The following is a 21527-nucleotide window of genomic DNA, read 5'->3' as shown; positions in this document are numbered from 1 at the left end:
GGACTCCCAGAGCCTGTGTGCCATGCCCTGCCTGCCTCTGCCCGTGCCTGCTGCCCTCCTGACTCGGCAGTTTGTCACTGTCCCTCTCAGGGCAAAGCCCAGAAGGTGTGGGGGGAGGGGTCAGTCGTGAGCAGAGAACACAGGCCAGTTTCACCTTCCTTTATTTTACTGAAGCCTCTCTCTACAGGGCCGGCATGTGTGTGGGCTCTCCTGACAGCCGTGTCCCTGCAGCCCTGCTCTTCCTCCCGTGGCCTCTAACAGCGGTAAGCGGGACAGAGAGGATGCCAGGCAGAGGGCTTCACTGCTTCTGGGTGTCTGTGCTGGCTGAAGAGCCTGGGTTTACACCCCAATTATGTCACCAGCTCTCTATGTGTCCTTGGCAAATCCCTCCTTTCTCTGGACCTCAGTTTTTCTGTAAAATGGGTTTCGGCATTCTTTTGCGTCCCGTCCAGCAATAGCACCCAACTAAAACACGCTTTTCTTATTTCTGGGCCTGCCCATCCTGACAGAAATGCCTCACGGGTCAGAAAGACCTGAGAGTTTCTAAAGCTGTGACAGGCAGTAACACCAGCTCTTCCCAGCGCTCCTCCTAGACTTTGTGCAACACCCAAACTCAGGCCCACCCAAACTGCAAGCCAGAGAGCTAGGAAAGGGTCATGCTCACAGTGGCAGAGAGTCACAGGCTGGTCACAAGTCCTGGCCCAGCCACTTGGGCCAGCCACACCCCACTCCGTGAGCCTGTTTACTCATCTGCAAATTGGGGACGATATGTTCCTCAAAAAAATCAAAGAACTGTCATGGGCTTTGAGAGCGGGATGAGGCATGCTAGGAGCTTCGTACCATCCCAACTCACAGCAGATGTGAAAGCTATTCTCAGACAGTTAATATAAAATCCTAGGAAAAGGCCCCTCGTCTACTGGGAGGGCAGTAACAGCAAACACAAAAACTCCTCTATCCCAGGAGAATAGGATCAAACTGAAAAACCCAGGTTTGAAATAACGTGTGCTGGCAAGTTTCCCAGGGGACATTGGCGGGTCTTTCCACCACAGACACGGTGGCCGGCCACGCTCGCAGAGGCTGCCGAGGAGGGCTGGAGGTGCTCGAGGCAGCACTCACCTCAGGGAGAGGGAGTAGTCATGCTTGCTGGTCTGGCTGTTCCGGACAAGGTAGCTACACTCCTTGCAGAGTCGCAGCAGGTTCTCGGCGTCTCCTCTGCTGATGGCTCCGTGATACCATCTGTGGAGAGGGCAGAGAGCAGTCAGAGCCCAGCGTGATAGGATTCCCATGGCCCTGACCTGCCTTGGGAGGCTCAGCACCTGCAGAGAGCCTCCCTATACAAGCAGGCATGCACTGGTTCATTCCATGGGTACCCACTGTCCGCCTGCTGCTGCCGGGTCCTGGAGAGAGCACAGTGAACAAAACCCAGTCTCTTTTCACAGGAAGCTTATGCTCTGGTGCAGGCAGTTGGGCCACACACACTCAAGTCATCACAGAGCACACAGTGTGAGGACAGGCACCATGGAGATGAAGTAGCATAGGCTCATGCGGCTGGGGGCTGGTGAGGGACTATTTCAGGCAGGGTGGCCACGGAAGCCTTCTCAAGGTGCGGTAGCTCACGCCTGTAATCCCAGCACTTTGGGAGGCTGAGGCAGGTGGATCACCTGAGGTCAGGAGTTCAAAACCAGCCTGGCCAACATGGCGAAACCCCATCTCTATTAAAAATACAAAAATTAGCTGGGCATGGTGGTGGGCACCTGTAATCCCAGCTACTCAGGAGGCTGAGGCTGGAGAATCGCTTGAACCTGGGAGGCGGAGGTTGCAGTGAGTTGAGATCGCGCCACTGCACTCCAGCCTGGAAGACAGAGCGAGACTCCATCTCAAAAAAAAAAAAAAAAAAAAAGAAGAAAGAAAAAAAGTGACATTTCAGTGCAGACCTGCAGGAGGCAAGGAAGGAAGCCAGAGAGGCGCTTTCTTGGTAGACAAATCAGCAGCGAAGGCCAAGGCAGAAGGCTGCCTAGAGTGTTCTGGAAACGCTAGGGGCCAGCATGGACAGACAGAGGCAGCAAGGGGAAGGGGTGGGCAAGAGGTCCCGAAATGGGGCTGCGGCAGGGGCTTTTCTCTGTTTGAGCAACATGGAAACCATCAGAGGAAGCTGATGGGAGGGCCACGCTCTGACTCAGGGATGTGTGCAGACATGGATGGTGGGCAGTGAGGTAGCTGTCCATGCTCCCGCCAGATGGCTCTAGCACCGCTTGGGCATGTGGGAATCCCAGCATTACTGCTCCCAGACACCATGCATGTCAGAGGAGGGCAGGCGGCAGAATCTGAGGGGAGGAGTGCCGTGCAGAGGGCCCAACTCATCCCCCATCTCCCATCAGAGGAGGAAATGGAAGCAATGCTTTTCTTTTCTTTTTTTTTTTTTTTTTGAGACAGGGTCTCATCCTGTCACCCAGGCTGGAGTGCCATGGCGTGATCATAGCTCACTGCTGCCTCAAACTCCAGGGCTCAAGCAATCCCCTCTCCCCGCCCCAGCCTCCAGAGTAGCTGGGACTACAGGTGCATGCCACCACGCCTGGCTATTTTAAAATCTTTTCTAGAGACAGGGTCTTACTATGTTGCCCAGGCTAATCTCGAATTCCTGAGCTCAAGTGATCCTCCCACCTCACCTCCCAAAGTGTCAGGATTACAGGCGTGAGCCATTGCATCTGGCCTGATCTTCAGGATTACAGGCGTGAGCCATTGCATCTGGCCTGATCTTCAGGATTACAGGCGTGAGCCATTGCATCTGGCCTGATCTTCCTTTTGTGTGTGTGTGCGTGTTTTTTTTTTTTTTTTTTTTTTTTGGTTTTTAGAGACAGGTTTTCACTCTGTTGCCCTGACAGTTGTGCAGTGGTGTGATCATGGCTCACTGCAGCCTTAAACTCCTGGGCTCAAGGGATCCTCCTGCCCCGGCCTCCCAAGTAGTGGGACTATAGGCACGCACCGCCATGTCTGGCTCATTGATTTTCATGACTGGAAGAGCTGACGGTAAAACTGCAGGGGAAGAATAAAGATCCTCACTGCCCATGAGGGGACACACTCAAAATACATTCCTGTTTACATGATGTTCTCTGCACGGTAGTGGAGGGGGTGAGACTCAGCCAGAAGAGGCAGAGGCACTGGGCGGTACCGTGGCTGGAGTGTGCTTTGTCCACAGAGACACGCATGCTGCTCCGAATGGTGGCTCTGCTGCCCACTGGCCAGGCAAGCCACTGACCAGGCAGCTCCTATTAAGCGAGGATCATGCCAACCTCTTTTGGGTTGTGGGAATGTAACAAGTGGCCCCACAGGAAGGGCCAACGTACAGCCTGATGTGGGGCGAGTCTTAACCGACGGCAGCTGCAGCATTAGCAGAAAGAGATTGCCCTCGCAGACTGTGTGGTGGCATCCCCACCCACAATGGTTGCAGGCCGCTGCCCATCCGGAGGCTGCATTTTACATTTCCAGGTGCAAGTGGGGATGCTGCCTCCTGGTGCCTGTCTCAGAGTGTCCTGCAAACCATGCCTCTGAGAGTTCCGGCACTGACATTCTCCTCAGAGAAAAACCCAAACCGCCCATCCCCATGCAATTCCCGCCACTCATGAGGCAGAGCTCAACAGTTAGTAGCAGCGGCCACAGCAAAATTAAAATCCTAAGAAAAAAAATCAACTTTAAAGTCAAGGACTGGAGAGTAAATGTGAGTGTCCTTGTCCAGTGGGAATGTGGCCAAGTGGTGGACGGTCCAGGCGGTGGCCACCAAGCTGGACATCCGGAGCGGAGACTTTCCAGAGGAGAAGGCAGGAAGAGCATGCAGACCACAGACCCCTTTCTTTCTAAAGGTACAGAGAAATATGTAAAGAGGAATGTGAAGTTGGGGTATACATGGGTTGCCACAATTAAAACACCACAAGTAAAACATTTCCTGAGACATGAACGCCCATGTTATGCTTTAGAAAGGCTACATGGCTGTAATCAGGAGAAACAAAGCATTGACTTCGGAAGTAAGAGTCAACAGGTTTGGGAAGGCTGTCCTCTGGGAGATTTCACTGTGTAACACACCCTCAGTGAGCTGACAAAAACGTTTTACTAGGAAAACAAGTCCCAGCCATTTGAAGCTGAGCGGTCCTCAGGGAAAGGCCTAGAAGTGGTCTCTGGGGAGGTGCTGCCTGCTGTCCACCCTCCCTGAGCTCAGGAGCAAGCCCTGCTCTGAGATGGGGACATGGCCTCTGGATTCTTGTTAAGGGGAATCCCAGGTGGTTAACAGGATAAGCTACCAGTCCCTTCCCCAACTGCTCCACACAGAGGTAAGGGCAGGGGACAAGGGGCTGAGGAACAAAGGAGAGAAGGAGCAGAGGGTGCTGGATCTGGGGGCCGGGCCAGCACTGGCCAGCCTGTCAGCAGGAGGCTGGAGACCAGGAGTCAGGCTGGGCTGGGCGGTCCTGTAGGGGGCTACAGCCAACTGTTGGGCCCACATAGGCCTTGCTTCACCTGGAAAGAGAATCCAGGCAGGAGGTCATCTCAGGGATGGGCTGGACCTCATGGGGTTGGCCAGTCAGGTCAGAACCAGGGGGATTAGGGAGACTCAACTATCATCCTTCACCCCAGCCAATACCCATGAGCTCATCCAGTATTTACTCACCACTCACTATATCCTTGATCTCACGGGGCTGATGAAGGGAGAGGAAGAGTCAACAGAGTGATACAGGAAACAATTCCAGATAGTGACAAGGGTTATGCAGGCATCCTGGGGTTACGATAAGGCAGTGACTGGGGTTGGATGAGATGCCTGCTTAGAAATGAATGGGCAGGGGAGGCCCCTGAGGAGATGACATGTGGCCTGAGAACATGAGAAGGAGCCAATCGTGAAGAGCCAAAGAAAACATCTCTGCAAAACAGGCAGCAAGTGCAAAGGTCCTGAGGTAGGAATGCGCTTGCGGTGCTCACAGAGCAGAAACGCAGCAAGAATGACCCAGGCACTGTGAGCAGCGGGCAGGAGGTAGGCCCAGTTCTTGTGCCCAGGAGGAGAAGTTTGATTTCATCCACAGCAATAAGAGTTTTAAGAGATGTTACTTGCCCTGGGAAATCTTACAGATAGTCAGTCAGGTTGGCGTGAGGAGGGGCCAGAGGAGACAAGTCAGGATACTAGTGAAGTAGGTCACATGGCAGGTGGCCGCGGAGATGGAGGAATGATGGATTCTGGTGGTACTCAGGAGGGAGCACTGGCAGAATTTGGTAAAGCAACAGATGCCGGTGTCCAGCAAAAAAGGGAATCAAGATGATGATGGGTTTGTGGCTTGAGCCATAACTAGTTAGATGTGACACTGTTTATGGAGGTGTGGAAGCTGGGGCAGGGGCAAGTTTCGAGAAGATCAGGAGCCCAGTTTTGAACACATTAAGTTTGAGATGCCCACTTGTCAGCCAAATGGAGATGCCAGGAAGCAACCGGATGTAGGAGTCAGGAGCTCTGGGAGAGGTGTGGGCTGATGCTACATGTCTGTGAGTCACCACCAGGATCCTGAGAGAGACAACCCAGGGAGAGCACATAGTTGGAGACTGAGCCCTGGAAAGTCAGACCTTCAGGTCAAGGAGAGGCAAGGAGTCAGCAAAGGAGATGCCAGGGAGGCAGGAGGAGCACCAGGCCCAGAGGCCCAGAAGGACAGTGGTCAACTGTGGTGACTGCCACGGACGACAGAGGGGGTCGTCTGGGGACCAGGGCAGAAAAGGGAGGCTGGTTGTGGTGGGTGAGAGAGAAGGGGAGGTGACAGAGAGGGGGGAAGTGCTGGCAGCTCTTTGGAGACTGTTCGTTCATGCAACAGCTATTTATTCAGCACCTGTTACGTGCTGGGCACTGTTCTAGGCACAGGGGATGTAGTGGTGACCTAGACAAGTTCCTGCCCTCATGGAGTTTCTGTTCTCAGCAGGGGCAGTACCTAGAGAGGCATGTTGAGTCAAGGTTGTTTTTTTTTTTTTTTTTTTTTTTTTTTTTTACTTATGTTGGCAAAATTTGTTACTGGGACACGTTCATATACTGATGGTAATGATGGAGGAAGGAAGAGGGGTGCGGGTGGGGCTGCCTCCAGGAGGCACTGGGGACAGACCCTGAGCACTGGAGCAGCCTTTCTGCTGTCCCAGGAAGGGAGGCAGGTGGTATGGGCACCTAGGCAGACGTGTGCCTGCCCATCCATGGCCACCCCGTGTGACCTGGGGCATACCCCCAGTGCCTCGGTCTCCCCCTCCTACCTCCCTCTGTGCTAGGGTGGAGGAGAGGTTCAGACTGGAAGGCACCTCCTGAACTCCAGAGCAGCATCAGTCCAGGTGGGGGACTGGGTGATCCTCTTTACTGGGGTCATCAGGCTCTATCCGAAATGGGATTTTACCGTAAGCACACCCCTTGGGTGATGAGTCAGGACTTCTGACTCATCTTGGGGAGTTAATCGTGGGGAGATGAGACGATGGGGGAGGAAAAGCCAGTCATGACTCTGGACTTGGCTGGGGGCCCCATCAAGTGGGAATGGGAAAGGAAAGAGAGCCCAACCCTCCCGCCTTGAGATGAAGGCTGAGTCCGGGGGTGGGAGAGGGCAGGCTGGGCCCAGACTGACCCAGGCAGACCTGGCCACTGCTGGTCAGGACGCACGCCGAACATCTGTGGGTCACAGTTTGTTGATTAAAAGTGCACAGTTTGATGAGAAATAAGCAAAACCTGCCAGAAGATCTGCACGGCTGTAAGAAATGATTCACAGCACCGGCTGCAAGCAGCCCCCGATGTGCTCTGTACCGCAGGAGTGGAGCACTCACAAAGGTGGCAGAAGCCTCCAGAGGTGACAGCACTTGCTTAAAAGGGCAGCATATGACGTCATTCGGAAAACCCTGCATCCTGCTCACCGAGTGAGAATTTCCTGTGAGGGGATGCCCTGCTGGCCATGCCAAGACCAGAATCCCCGGGCCAAGACAAATACAGTACATGACACACACCACGGAGGGCTCACGAACCATGCGTGGTATCAGTGAGTCTTGTGGCCTTATGTGTGCCTACTCCGTACCAGGCAAAGGGTGGGAATGAGCAAAGAGTAAGTGGAGGAGAGGGGAGGGGAGAGGGTGGGGTCTGGGTCACAAGGTTGGGGGCACTCTGAGCCATGAGTCCTTGCCAAGGCTCTGCACCACTCTGGGCCCTGATGTTCTCATCTAGGCAATGGGCTGACAACCCTTTATTGCACATTTGCTTGTTTAAGCAGACAAGACACCTGAGGACACCAGCACAAGTCCCGCACCTGCTTTGTCAAGTTCCTGGAGAAGCTCATTCTAGTCCAGGTATGAGGCATGGTTAGAAACTGAAAACATAGTTTGGGGACAATTTACAGAATGAATGGCAGGCTAGGGAAGTGGGACTTTATCCTGGGGGTGAATAAAGTCCACCACTGGAGTGGAGCCACTGAAGGTTTCAGAGCAGAGCAGGAACCTGCACCCAGGGATGATGTGGCAGAGCAGGGAGACGATAACCACGGCCAAGGGGAGGGGCAATAAAGGGCCCGGCCCTGCACAGTGCTGGGGGCAGCAAGGACGGAAAGGGACGTGGGACCTTGGGGGCAGCATGGATGGGACTTGGCCACTGACTGGAGATGGGCAATCTCTGGGCAAAGGGGCTGAGAAAACCTGCATCAAGAGTGGAAAGGCCTTGCCCAACTCTAATAGTATCAAGCAGACATGGAGCAAGAACACAACTGTAGCTAGAAAATAAATCTAATTTACACATAGTTTCACACTTAGGGGAAAGGATTTAGTTTATATTTAGTTTTTCCAAGAACTTATTTGCCGCCTGATGAAATGAGAAAGTAATTACTAGGAAGTAAAAAGGAGGAGTGCACCCTGTAGACTCTTTTGCAGTTCCTCCTGCCATTGAAGGTAAGGGTGGCAACACAGTGTGGAGAGAACAAGTTCAGGGCTAGAAGCCAGGAGGTATGTGTTCTAATCCTGGGCCTACCACTGGCTGGGTGGGAGCCTCAACCTTCCAAGAGCCTTAACCTGCCCACGTATACACAGAGTGGGAGGTAGGGGCAGACTAGAAGGCCCCTGGAGTTCTAGCATGCCTCAGTCTGGGAATTTTTTTTTTTTTTTTTTTTTTTGAGACAGGGTCTCGCACTGTTGCCCAGGCTCGACTGCAGTAGTGTGATCACAGCTCAACACAGCCTCAACCTCCTGGCCTCAATTGAATCTCCTGCCTCAGCCTCCCAAGTAGCTGGAACTACAGGTGCATGCCATCATACCCAGCTAATTTTTGTATTTTTTTCTTTTTTTTGTAAAGACAGGCTCTCACTATGTTGTCCAGGCTGGTCTTGAACTCCTAGGCAAGTGATCCACCCACCTCGGCCTCCCAAAGTGCTGGGATTACAGGTGTGAGCCACCACGCCCGGCCCAGTCTGTGGATTTTTAAAAGAAGATGACACAAAAGAGAGGGCAAAAACTAGGTGAACTGGGAGGTGAGGTTGGGCTTTGCTCTCTCAGAACTTACATTTGCTTCTCCAGGGGGACGGCAGGATCCACCCTTTCTCCTAGGATCCCGCAGAACTCGGGGCTCCCATGTTTGATAGGCTTAAAGCCCCCTCCAGGGGCACGAAGCTGGCGCCGCCGGTCCCGCGAAGGCGAGGGGGATGACTGCCGCTTCTCGTTGCCATTAAACTGTGCTGCGGGGAGAGAGAGAAAGTGCAGGTTTAGCAGAGCTCAGCCCAGGGAGCTACTGTGATGCATAGAAGGGTAACGTTCAACTGCTCTAGTTGGCACTTTACAACTTGCAGGAGGAACGGTTTCAAGCAATGAAATAACATGGCACAAAAGATTTTCGCTTCCTAAGACAGGACACCCACGTGGTCACAGCCCATTGGTGCGTGTGAGGGGCTGGTTGAGCCTCCAGAGGCCACTGGGCTCAGCCTTACCCCCACAGGAACCTCTTTGCGGCCTCCAGCAGGGGGGCATGGCACTGTCTTGGGGGAGCTCTGTCCTCTGGACAGTTCTCAGGGGGAAAAGCTGTTTCTTGTATTGGGCCAAAAATCTGCCTCCAAGTGGCTCCTCTCCTCCTCTCATCCCACCTCAGGCCATACTGGCTACATCTGCCCCCTTCCCTGGGATACTCCTACAGAGTGCCACTTGGGGGTCATGCTACATCCCCTGTATTCAGATCCCCTGCACGGGCCCAGGACCCAGCGCCCAGGTGAGGCTAGAGCAGTGCCTATAGCACAGGAAGGGCCATTCTACATGCTCTTCTCCCTGCCCTGGGCCTGTGGGAGCATCGTTCAGCCCCACAGCCTGGGGGAGGATGCTCCTTGAGGGAGACCCTGGAGACACCACAAAGAGCAGAAAGCACTGAGCTAAAACTGGAGTTGCCAGAGGGTTCCCGGAGACCACCTTGCCAGTTATCCAGCTGGGCCTGTTTCCTTCTCTGAAAAACAGGGATAATGACAGCACCTATCTCATGGGGATTAAAGCAGGTGACACACCTAGAAATCTTAGCACTGTGCCTGGAACGTAGTCTGTGCGGTTATTATAAATCACACTTACCGTGTCTGCTCAATGCACACACAGTACTAGGCACCTCACAGAAGCAACTGAACCAACCTGAGTTCCTCTCCTAAGCCCGCCAGTGATTAGCTGCGAGCCTCGGCTATGCTATTGAACCTCTTTGAGTCCCCATTTCTTGTCTCCCCAGGCTGCTGTGAAGGTCAGATGGGAGGATACTCCAGCGCCTGACACACAGAGGGTACCTAAGAAACGAGGCCAGAGCCTGCAGAGGAAGGTTCCTGAAGCCGAGGCCAGCTGCAGGCCTACAAACATGTCCCTGGCTGTGCCACACAAAGGCATAAACCTCTCCTCTAAACAGCAAGCATGATTGTGGCAAGCTATCCTCCAAGCCCGGCCAGACACACAGCAATCAACCCCCACGCTCACAGAAAGTCCTGGAGAAACCTCAGCGCCGGCGGGGAAATGTGCTGTCTGCTGAAACTGAGGAGCGTGATGAACCTGTTCTACATCTCAGTCACTGAACCATCTTCCCTATCAGGGACTGTGGGGCATTTCTGTCCCTCTAAGACGCTCTTTCTCCATTAACCACTTCGGAAAACAGTGGGAAGGGAGGCTCTTGCCAACAGAAGGCTCCAGAGACACCGGACCCACCAGCTTTCCAGACTGTGCTGAGCGTGTGGCCAACCTGCTACCCAGCAGTGACACCGGCAGGTAGTCCACCCGCGATGATGCTCCTAACCACTCATCCACATGTACTAGGCACAGTTCAAGGCCGGGAAAATAGCGGTGGACTCAACAGACAGAGATCCCTGCTTATGGAGCGCAGGGGCCTCATGAGAAGAGACAGGCAATAAATCAATCTGCATATCAGTGGCTGGTGACAAGTGCCACTGAGAAAAATACAGCAGGGCAGGAAAGTCCTCTCCAAAGGTGACATCTGACTAAATACCTGAAGGGAGGGAGGAACATCTGTAGGAAGGACACTCCAGGCAGAAGGAAGAGCAAGTTCAAGGGCCCTGGGGTGGGACTATGCCTAGAGTGAGACACAAAATGACCCAGAGTGACTGGAAGGGAGTTGGGAAGGAAGCCAGGCTTCCTGGTCTTGGGAAGGACTCTGACTTTGTTCTGAGAGACATGGAGAGCCGTTCTGACCGGGCGCTTCCTTACAGGATTGCTATGCTGAAAAGAGATGGAGGCAAGGGGTGTATGGGAACACTCTGGACTCTGTCCGATTTTGCTGTGAACCTAAAACTGCTTTATAAAGTACAGCTGGCTAATTAGAGGGACAGAGAGCATGCATACACAGGCACACAGGAGGGCAGCGAGGCAGTGCCCGCCAGTGGTCAGATCCAGCCACATTCTGCAGGCAGAGATGGCAGGACTCGCCCGTGCATGCAAAGCGCAGCATGAGAGGAGGACGACTACGGGTGACCACAGGCTGAAGCGCAGTGTGAGAGGAGGAGGACTACGGGTGACCACAGGCTGAAGCGCAGTGTGAGAGGAGGAGGACTACGGGTGACCACAGGCTGAAGTGCAGTGTGAGAGGAGGAGGACTACGGGTGACCACAGGCTGAAGTGCAGTGTGAGAGGAGGAGGACTACGGGTGACCACAGGCTGAAGTGCAGTGTGAGAGGAGGAGGACTACGGGTGACCACAGGCTGAAGCGCAGTGTGAGAGGAGGAGGACTACGGGTGACCACAGGCTGTTGTCCTAAGTGCTGGAAGGATGGGCTGGCCTTACCCATGAGAGGAAGACTCACCAAAGGCCCTAATTAAGCTTCCAGAAAGCAGCATGGAGGCCATGCCTTAACCTAGAGACACCCACAGCTCTGTGATGCCAGGGCTGGTGGCGTGCAGAGGGGGCAGAGCAAGGACTCGCTGGGGGTTCCTGCCCTTCCTTCAGGCCACAGTTCCGTCCTGTGTCCAACTACACACAGACAGCAATGACCTCAAGGCCTTCCCAGGGGACAGGTCCTGGGGCTGGAGAGTGAGAAGGCCCTTTCCCATCAGCTGATAAGGGGGCTTTTGTGGTAGTGGGCTAAAACCTGGAGCCGGGGCCCTAGCACACACATCACCACCAGCATCTACCCCTCGCTGGCCTTCCAGTAGCCTGGATCTCCCACTGGGGTTCCGGCTGAATGACGGCACCCTCATGGCAACCAATCATGGGACATATGGTCTTGGACAGGGGGTTGGGAGGAGAGAAAGAGGTGAAGCAGGTTCTTACCCGAGCCCCTACTTTGCAGAGCCCTCCCTAGGTGACCTTGGGCAGGGGAGAGCACTGGGGCTAGATAGACAAATTGGGGCCATGTCATCCTGGAGCTCCTTTCTAAACAGCTTAGACTTGAACTTATGGATGGGGATAATCAGAGAATGGGCTTTAGAGACCTCTCTGAGTGCTGGTGGAGGGTGGGTTTGGGGTCAATCCTGAAGACGGGAAGACCAGTCAGGGAAAGGTGATGGAGGCTGACCCCCTCAATGACGGGAGGGATGTAGAAGCTTGACTACTTGTGGGAGTGAGTCTGGGATGACTGCTGTGTGATGCCCAGATTTCTGGCTTGGGGGAGGGTGATGCCCCCAATGGGATGGGCACAGGAGGGGATGTGGTCAGGGAGCATGGGACCAGCCTGCACTTCTCCATGATGCCTCCCTGCTGCTAATTTTCTGGTTGTCAGGAATAGAGAGGATACAACTCAGCAGGCATCCTGGCCCATAGGGCTGCCAGTGTTGAAGGGCAGCGGATTGGCTTGACATAGGAAGGGGACTAAGCTGGAAGTGAGGTTCTAGGCTTAGTTTTGCCACAGGCTCAGGAGACCAAGGGACCAGATGAATTATAAGTCACTTTCACTCCTGACATCCTGGGGCTCCACTGGCTAAAATCAGGATTGGGAGATTTCTGCCAATATAAATCTCTTCAATCGACGTCCCAACACAGGTGAGCAGAGAGGCATGGAGCACAGAACATGATTGTGGAGGGAGCCCAAGCTTTTCGGCACAACCCAAAAGGCTCTCTAGGACCCGGCTGCTTGTCCAGCCTCAGGTCCACCAATCTCTTCACCTCACTGATACCACTTACCCTCCAGAGGTCACCTATTTCAGGAAGCCTTCCTGGACCTCACCTCTCCCAAGACTCACCTTGATCTTAGCACCCTAATTGCGTGTCCTTCCTGGCTCCCGGTGAGCCCCCTGAGGGTATGGGCTGTATCATGTGCCCCTTCCCCCATATCTAGCCCATTACCGGCAACATAACAGGTGCTCAATAAGTGATTAAATGAAGAAACTTAATGAACTGCTGTTTTGCTTTATCGGGAAAAAAAAATCGGTTTCATACCAGATAAATTGGATAAAACCTAGTAACATCCTAGTCAACACTGTTATTCCCCACTGAAATAATTTATACATTTGCTGGCAAGCTTAATAATATAGCCATATATCTTAGAACAGGTGGTGATGAGTGACAGGCTTAATTAGGCAAATCATTTCACCTAAAATACAAATATACAAACTCCAAGTGCAGTGATTCGGCAGCCTAAGAAAAAAAATGTTAAGAACAAAAGCTCCAAACACAACTGCTCTCATTCCTTCTAATTACGTTTCTCCTTAACCTGCAATTTAACATGGCAATTCTTTTAATTTAGTGATTTTTCTGCAAAAGATAAAGACACACTCCCTCAAAAGAATATCTGCATTTAGAGAAAAAATATGCTACCCCCGTGAGTCATTAGAATGACAGAACCTAATTAATTTCACCTATGGGCAATTAAAAATGGAAGTCGGAATCTGAAGGAGGAAAGTAAGACTCAGAGCTGGGCAGGTTGAGGCTCTGGGAGCCCTTCTGACTTTGGTTCCAATGATGGGGACCAGACCTTGGTGGTTGATGGGACAGAGAGCCTGGTCAACGTCTTTCCAGAAGTTCTGACATGGTGACAGGACTCATTCCTTGAGACCCAGCTCAAGTGCCCTGCTTCTAGGAAGCTTTCCTGGCCCTCCCATCTGGATTGGTCCCCTTTCTGCTTGTATTACAGATTTTATACCAATCAGTCCTGAAGTGTGGTCACTGCCAACAACAGAAGACAGCATCCAAGACACCTAGCTTAGCTCTGTCCCTCCTACTGGCCCTGCCACGTAGGTAATGGGTGAGGAACGGCGGTCCAGGAGGGGTAGGAGGAAATCCTCCAGGGTCTTAAAGCCAAATAGCATGGCGAGGGTCAAGCCCAGGACTGCAGGACGGCAGGATCAGGCTCACCCCACCCTTGGGTCTTCCTTCCCCACAAGAATACCTAAGGGCTGCTGGTCTGGCAGGAGCTGGGCCTCGCTCATCTGGCCTCCCTGCTGTGCACTTCCTCCTTCTAGGCCTGGAATTACTGCCCTTCTGCTCCATCTGAATGATGTCTAGAAAAGGTCTGGCACAAATGCCACCTCCTCCACAAAGCTTACCCTGATCCCACCTGCAGAGAATTATTGTCTCCCTCTTGGTAGCTCCCAGCCCTCAGTCCATCTCCTGTAGCTCAGGGGGCATCCACACCACTCTTCTCAGTCAGCCTGGGTGCTATGGGTGCTGCGCCTGGGATTTATTTTTCTTTGCCCTCTCCAGTCTCTTGTCTGCCCCTAACTCACGGAAGTTTCACGTGCAGAAGGTGCTTGGATGAGATAAATGTGTTCCTTCAGGGTGGATCTCTTTCCACTGTCCTGTCCACTGTTCAGAGCTGGCCAGAGAGCAAACTCCAAAAAGCCGATGGACCTCTGAAGCATAGCTCTCCTGGGCTTGCAAACCCTCCCTGGCTCCCCAGTGCCCCAGGACAAAGGGCAAATTCATTCTGGCGCTCAAGTTCCTCTGAATTTGATGTAATGATGCATCTTCCCCTACAAAACCCCTGTGGGTTCCACACCCACCCTTAGGTTCCAATCACAAAGGACAGCCAGTCCTCAGATCTATCATCTGCCCTTTTGTCTTTAGGGCTTTGTTTGGCTAAGTCTACCCTCCAGAATCCCTTTACTTCACTATTTCTCTGCAAAAACCCAGCTATTCTTCAGAGCTCTTCAGAGCTCAGCTCCAACGTTACCTCCTGGGGTAGGTTTTGCTCTAGACCCCCAGGTAGAATTCCTTTCTCCTCCTCTGAGCTCCAAAGTCTGCACCACTGTCCTGGCACTGGCCTCTGTAACACTGAGGCATGTAGGTGTCTTCTCAGAATTGGACACTTTGCAGAGATGGGGCCTTGTGCCTCAGTCTCCTCAGAGTCTCCCCGTGGCCGACCTGCAGCTAGCTCCGATGAATGGCCCATGGCTGAAACCCACCCAGGGAATGGAGGAGCTGCAGTGGCTCTACTCACAGTTTAGGAGTCAGGAGAACCTGGGTTTGAATCCTGTCTCTGTCATTACTGAGTGACTTGGGGCATGTTTCTTAAACTTCTTTGAGCCTTAGCTGCCTCATCTGCAAACCAGGGCTGACAATACCTGTACTGTGAAGGTAAAAGATGATGTACCAAGGTCCAGGCAGGTCCCCTGTAAGCGGGAGACCCTGACCCATGGTCACATCTATGCTCTGATACAATGCCTGTATCAGAAACCACCTCTTTTTCTATGACTCCTGCTGAAATTCCTGAGTCAGAAGTTCCAAGAAGATAGGGCATTTCATTCCGTTTTGTTCAAGGCTAAATCCCCAATACCTAAAACAGTGTCTGATGTACAGTGGATGCTCAACATCTGTTGAAGGAATGAACCTGCACCCTGCTCAGCAGGACTATAAATTTTCCATTCATCAGCCAACAAAGGAAACTCAGGAGCTGGACTCACTCAAGTGATTTTGGAAACAGTTTTGAAAAATGGCTTCATCTTTCTTTTTTTTTTTTTTTAAGAGACAGGGTCTCACTCTGTCACTCAGGCTGGAGTGCAGTGGCACGATCATAGCTCAATGCAACCTTCAACTCCTGGGCTCAAGTCATCCTCCTGCCTCAGCCTCCCAAGCAGTTGGGACTACAGGTGCATGCTACCATGCTGGGCTAGGTTTTTTTTTTTAAGTTTGTAGAGGTGGCATCTCACTATCTTACCCAGGCTGGTCTTGAACTCCTGGCCTCAAGTGATCCTTCTACCTCAGTCTCCCCCAAATCCTGGGATTATAGGAAGGAGCCACCACGCCTGGCCCAGCTTACTCTTTATTTAGTGATTCCTGCTCATGGGCAGGCACCATGGAGGACTTAAAGTCCATGTTCTCCTCTAGTCGTTGTGGCAAACCTATGAGGTCAGTGCTATTACTGCCCTCGTTTTTACAAGTGACGCCCGATATGGTTAGGTAACTTGCCCAGGGCAATAGGAACAGGTTGCTGTGACAGGCAGTGGGTCCCAGTGCTAGCCCTTGAGCCCTCTGCTTCGGGACTGCAGCCCTGGGCAGCCTCCCCCACCCAGGAGTGCCTTCCCCGGCGGAGGTGCAGTGACAGAAGAGTTGACAGTCTGCCACACATCCTCTTGTCCTCACCATTGACCAAGGGTGTGGGCAGTGGCCCCCGGGGATAGGGGGTCATTCAAAGAGAACTGGAATGGAGCAACAGGACCTAGAGGAGACTGGCATGGTTCTCCAGGTTCTGACTGTCTGGCTGCTTCTTTCTGGCCTGAAGTCTATGACCCTCTCAGTTCTCCAGTATAAGATGGAGTTTCCTTTAAGCAGAGGCAATAAAGGTTGGAACGACGAAAAACAAGGCACCGTGTGTAGACTGCTTGCAAGGAGCTCTCAACCGCCACAGGCTTCTTAGCCCCTCTGCGGATAAGCTGGAATGAACATGGGCCACATTTGTAAACCATATGTGGCTGACAGGAGGGGTTTGAAGGCTGTTGCGGCCTCGGGGTTGGTTCACGAATGTTCTAGTACTCTACAAAAACAAGGTACAAAGGCAGAGTCAAAGTGCCCAAGGCCTTGCACAGTCCCTGGCAGGGGTTGCTGCACAGCATCAACAGCTAGGCTGGGACTCTGGGGTGTTGGTGAGGGGGAAAGGTGGGTGAGAGTGGGGACAGCTGGGGTGGAGAGCACAGAAGGCGCTGCTGCCCAGGTAGTTGTGCGACCCCAGGAAGGGGCAAGGAGGGGAGATTATGCATTGGTTTGGGAGGTAGGGTGGACTACATGACCCCTGGAGTCTATGAAAATGCCATCAACTTTCGCAACAATGCACTAACACCTGTAGATGACTGAAACTCTGTTCGCATGACAATGGGCCTCTGCTGTTTCAGCTTTCCAAACAACATCCTGCATCATCTCATCTGACCCTCACCAACACACAGCAAAACAAGTATTAGAATTCCCAAACAAGTATGAGAATTCCCATTTTATAGACGACACAACCGAGGCCCAGAGAGGTAAGGCCCCTTCTTCCCTCCAGTTCAAGAGTGAGTTTTGCTCACCCACCTACCCCACCTGCCCAGTGAGTGTAGGTTCCTTTCAGGTACCTGTAGGACAACTGGCCCAGCAAATGTTTGATTTGTATTTCCAGGATCACCAACAAGAGGCCTCTGTGTTCGCCTGGAAGACACACACAGGCCTCAGGGCATTGTGCTGCCACTCGTGATGGGAGGTGCCTGAGAACAGAGGTCCTCATTGTGAGGGGAGGCGGCCAGCGACTCATCACAAAGCAGGCAAGCGGGAAGGCTGTGAGGCAGGTGCCAGGACACTGCCTGGGTGCCAGGAACGCCGTACACACATGTCCAAGCCTGGGATGGGGACGGCGGGCCTGGCAGAAGGGGCGTGCCTTTCTTTTCTTATTTGTGACATCCCCAGAGGAAAAATGAATGCTATTACTGGGAGCAAAGACCCCACCCTAAGATCTGATGCTTGACTACAGGAAATCTAAAGATAAAGTCCAATGAAGATGATGAAATAACCCAAACGCAGAGGCCTCTACGGCTGCCAAAGAAAGCCATATTTATTGTCATAACTCATTATGCAGATGGGAAATGGAGGGCTGGAAAAAGGACTGACTCACCCAGAGTCAACAGTTAGACGTGAACTTGGACTTGAGTCCAGGTCTCCTGAATCCTGGAGGCCCCTAACAACTTCAGCATAAACCCTGTGAGTGCAATACAGTCTCAAAAACAACCACAGTAACCACAGTGATACATCTATGAGCACTCACTGTGCCCCCAACTCTCAGTGCATAGTACCGCCCCCACTGTATAGATGAGGAAACAGAGACAACTTGGCCCAGGTCATCCCGCCAGCAAGTGACAGCACAGGGCTTTAAATCCAGATACCCCTGGCCCCAGCACCTGAGCTCCTTCCTGAGTTCCGGGCCAGGCCCATCTGTAAAACATACCTGGGACCTACACATGTCTGATACAGTATGTCTCCCGACACTTTCACCTGCAGACACCCACAGACACTTATTTAGAAGCCTAGAGCCTGGGAAAGTGACTTTTTCCCCAGCCACAAGCCCAAAGACCTGCAAGGAGCAGGCTGGGCATTTGTGGAAATGAGTCTCCCTGTCCATAAGACCCAAAGCCCCAGCCCCACTGTGTATGTTTCTCTGCTGCCCATTGTGGATGGCTGTGAAGGAGGCCAGCAGAGATGGAGAGTGGAGGTCGGGGGGACAAGCCAGGTACTGGCCACAAATATGGCTTGCCAGGGCTGCCTGCACCCGACCAACACACCAGTCTCCAGGCCTACAATGTGGCATCTGGATTCACAGCCAATCCTCAGACAGGCAGGGACATGCTGTCCACGTCTCCCTTGGAGTTGAGAACAGAGGTGGCAGCCACAGCAGCCAATGGCTACTCAGAAATGCCCTCCCACTGCCTCACCTAGTGAGGAAACAGGTATACAGCATGCAAGAAAGACATGAAAACACATCGTCTGTGTGTGGGCAGGCCATGAGATTTACTGGTATTCTACTGCTCCTAAGAGAACACAGGGTTGGTTTTCCTGAGACCTGATCTACTCAAATATCTCTTTTTTTTTTTTCTCGGGACGGAGTCTCGCTCTGTTGCCCAGGCTGAAGTGAGTGGCACAATCTCGGCTCACTGAAATCTCCACCTCCAGGGTTCAAGTGATTCTCCTGCCTCAGCCTCCTGAGTAGCTGGAATTATAGGTGCCTGCCACCACGCCCGGCTAATTTTGTATTTTGGGGCCGGGGTATCCGGATTTAAAGTCCTGTGCTGTCACTTGCTGGCGGATGACCTGGGCCAAGTTGTCTGTTTCTTCATCTGTGCAGTGGGGGTGGTACTATGCACTGAGAGTTGGGGGCACAGTGAGTGCTCATAGATATATCACTGTGGTTACTGTGGTTGTTTTTGAGACTGTATTGCACTCACACAGGGTTTATGCTGAAGTTGTTAGGGGCCTCCAGGATTCAGGAGACCTGGATTCAAGTAGAGACCTGGATTCAAGTGGACACAGGGTTTCACCATATTGGCCAGGCTGGTCTCAAACTCCTGACCTCAGGTGATCCACCAGCCTCAGCCTCCCAAAGTGCTGGGATTACAGGCGTAAGCCACTGCGTCCGGCCTGATTTACTCAAATATCTGAGGGCTCACTGTGTGCCAGGCACAGATCACAGGTGTAAACAAGAGAGGCAGGGTCTCTGACCTCAGGGAACTGAAAAATCTCCACATGAAGATCTCTGAGCTGCCAAACAGAAGAGCAAAGGTATTCTATCAAATCTTTGTTTTTTTTCCACTGAGGAGACAAAGGCACTTGGAGGAATGTTTCTACCAATGTAATTAGCAGATGAAACAAAGCTATTAAACACTGGTGTTTTTCTTCTCTCCTTTTTTTAAGATTACTAAATGAATTTATTCATATGTCAAACAGAAAAACCAACTGGAAAAACCTGTCCCTCAGTAACACATTAGCCAAAGGAAGCAAGTGATCCCCGTTCTCTCACTGAAACCCCCCTTTCCTGGGCAGACCTGCTGTTCACACGTGTTAAACATTAATTACAACTGTTACTCATTACATAGCAAAAAGCATTTGGTACAAACACAATTGTTAATTTCCTCACAGGCTCAAGGCATTCTGGGAAGCTATACAGGCGACAGGAAGCATCATGGAAGCCTAAGTGGAGCCGGTTTGGAAGAGACAGCATTCTCCTGGCTAGGACAGGTGGTGGTGGCCGGGTTTAAGATTCTCCAAGGGACCCTCTGCAGATGCCGGGGCCCTGTTTATTCTGAGCACATGAAGATGAGTCACATAGCTTGGTGGGAATAGCAAGTGTGGAGCAGTGCCCTACACACACAATGTTAAACCAGCTACAGAGCGACTGTGTTTGAGGGGGACGGTGACAAGTCACGAGGGCAACATGGTATGGGTGCAACTGCTTCTGCCTTGTACCGGTGTGCAAGGGAATGTCTAGCCTGACCCCAGCCTAGACATTCACAGGATATCCACACACAGGATATCCACACACAGGAGTTTGAGACCAGCCTGGCCAATATGGTGAAACCCTGTCTCCACTTGAATCCAGGTCTCTACTTGAATCCAGGTCTCCTGAATCCTGGAGGCCCCTAACAACTTCAGCATAAACCCTGTGTGAGTGCAATACAGTCTCAAAAACAACCACAGTAACCACAGTGATATATCTATGAGTACTCACTGTGCCCCCAACTCTCAGTGCATAGTACCGCCCCCACTGCACAGATGAAGAAACAGACAACTTGGCCCAGGTCATCCGCCAGCAAGTGACAGCACAGGACTTTAAATCCGGATACCCCGGCCCCAAAATACAAAATTAGCCGGGCGTGGTGGCAGGATATCCACACACAGGATATCAAGGCAGCAGTGGAGAGAACAAGTGCTCTGCAGTCAGACTGGCCCAAGTTCACAGCTGTGTGACTGTAGGCAAGCTGCTCACCCTCTCTGAGCTTCAGTACTGTCATCTGAGCGACGACAATGAAGTGACCCCTGCCTTGCAAGACTCTGTAGGGTTAACCTATGCCAGGTTTATAATTATTGCTCAATAAATGTTAATTTCCTGTCCCTGGTTCCTCCCCATCCTTCCTTACCTTAATGGGATTATTTTAAATTAGCTAGTTGAGCTGGCTCTGAGATGATTCACAGTTTAGGAAATAGACATACTGGGGCCTTACTTTCCCTTTTAGCCTCACTTGATGAGGCTTTGAAGGTGTCAAAACTCAAGAGGGAGGCTGGCTAAGGGGTGATACCATAGCGTTAGCACCCACACACTGACAGTGTCTAATGTGTATCTAGCTATTTCAGAATAAACCAATGTACTCCAGTACAGGGTGTAGTAGGAGCACAGAGGGGAAGGAACTGATTGTGTCAGGGAAGGCTTCCTGGAGGAGGTGACTTTCCCTCCCTAACTCTACCCCAACCCCACACCTAATACAAAGCATGTACTCTGTATCCTCTATGTTCTCAAAGTGGGGTCCCCAGATGGCAGCATCAGCATCACTTGGGAACTTGTTGGAAATGAAAACTCCCATGCTTCACCCCAGATCTACCGAATCAGGAACCCTGGGGGGTGGAACCCCAGCAATCTGTATAACACTTCCTCCAGGTGATTCTGATGCCTGCAAGTTTAAGACTTACCACTTCAGGCAAAAAAGAAATCCACAGACATGTCAGACCTAGAATAGGGAAGGTGCGGATCGGAGGAAGGCCCTGGGGACCCTCTCCTACCTGGGGGACCAGTGGCCCAATCCTCGGGAGGGACTGAGTAAAAGAATGGAAGAACCAGGAGACTCATTAGAACTGTTGCTGGAATTGAGATATGGGGTTTCCTGAAGAAGTGTTGCTTTCCACACCATCCGTGCTTCCCATTGCCAGGCATAACTGGGAATGAGCTTTGGAAACAGGTCCTCTGTGGCCACTAAGTACTTCCTTATGCAGCATGGTTTTTATGTTAAATTGAATTTTGTGTAATATAGCAAGCCCTCTCTGAATACCAAAACCATTTCTTACATGCATGATCCTTTAGGGCTCACCATGTCTTTTCATTCAGATCTTTTGTTTTTATTTAATCAACACAGAGATCCAGTGTGAGAAGTTGTGACCATTCCCAT

The 21527-nt window shown here is 52.1% G+C and overlaps 1 protein-coding gene across 1 annotated transcript in view; it reads right to left on the bottom strand.

Annotated features, from left to right (window-relative positions):
• SHB (SH2 domain containing adaptor protein B) overlaps window positions 1-21527 on the bottom strand; it is a 150424-nt gene that overhangs the window by 28386 nt on the left and 100511 nt on the right. Inside the window, exons 4-5 of the mRNA XM_054500236.2 lie at window positions 8525-8696; window positions 1117-1236 (exon numbers count right to left, since the gene is read on the bottom strand). Of these exons, the coding sequence (XP_054356211.1) occupies window positions 1117-1236; window positions 8525-8696 (292 nt within the window). The remainder of the gene's footprint in view (window positions 1-1116; window positions 1237-8524; window positions 8697-21527) is intronic.

This window comes from Pongo pygmaeus, chromosome 13 (assembly GCF_028885625.2).
Source record: "Pongo pygmaeus isolate AG05252 chromosome 13, NHGRI_mPonPyg2-v2.0_pri, whole genome shotgun sequence".
In the NCBI taxonomy this organism is placed as follows: Eukaryota; Metazoa; Chordata; class Mammalia; order Primates; family Hominidae; genus Pongo; species Pongo pygmaeus.
This window is presented reverse-complemented; position numbering and strand designations above follow the sequence as displayed.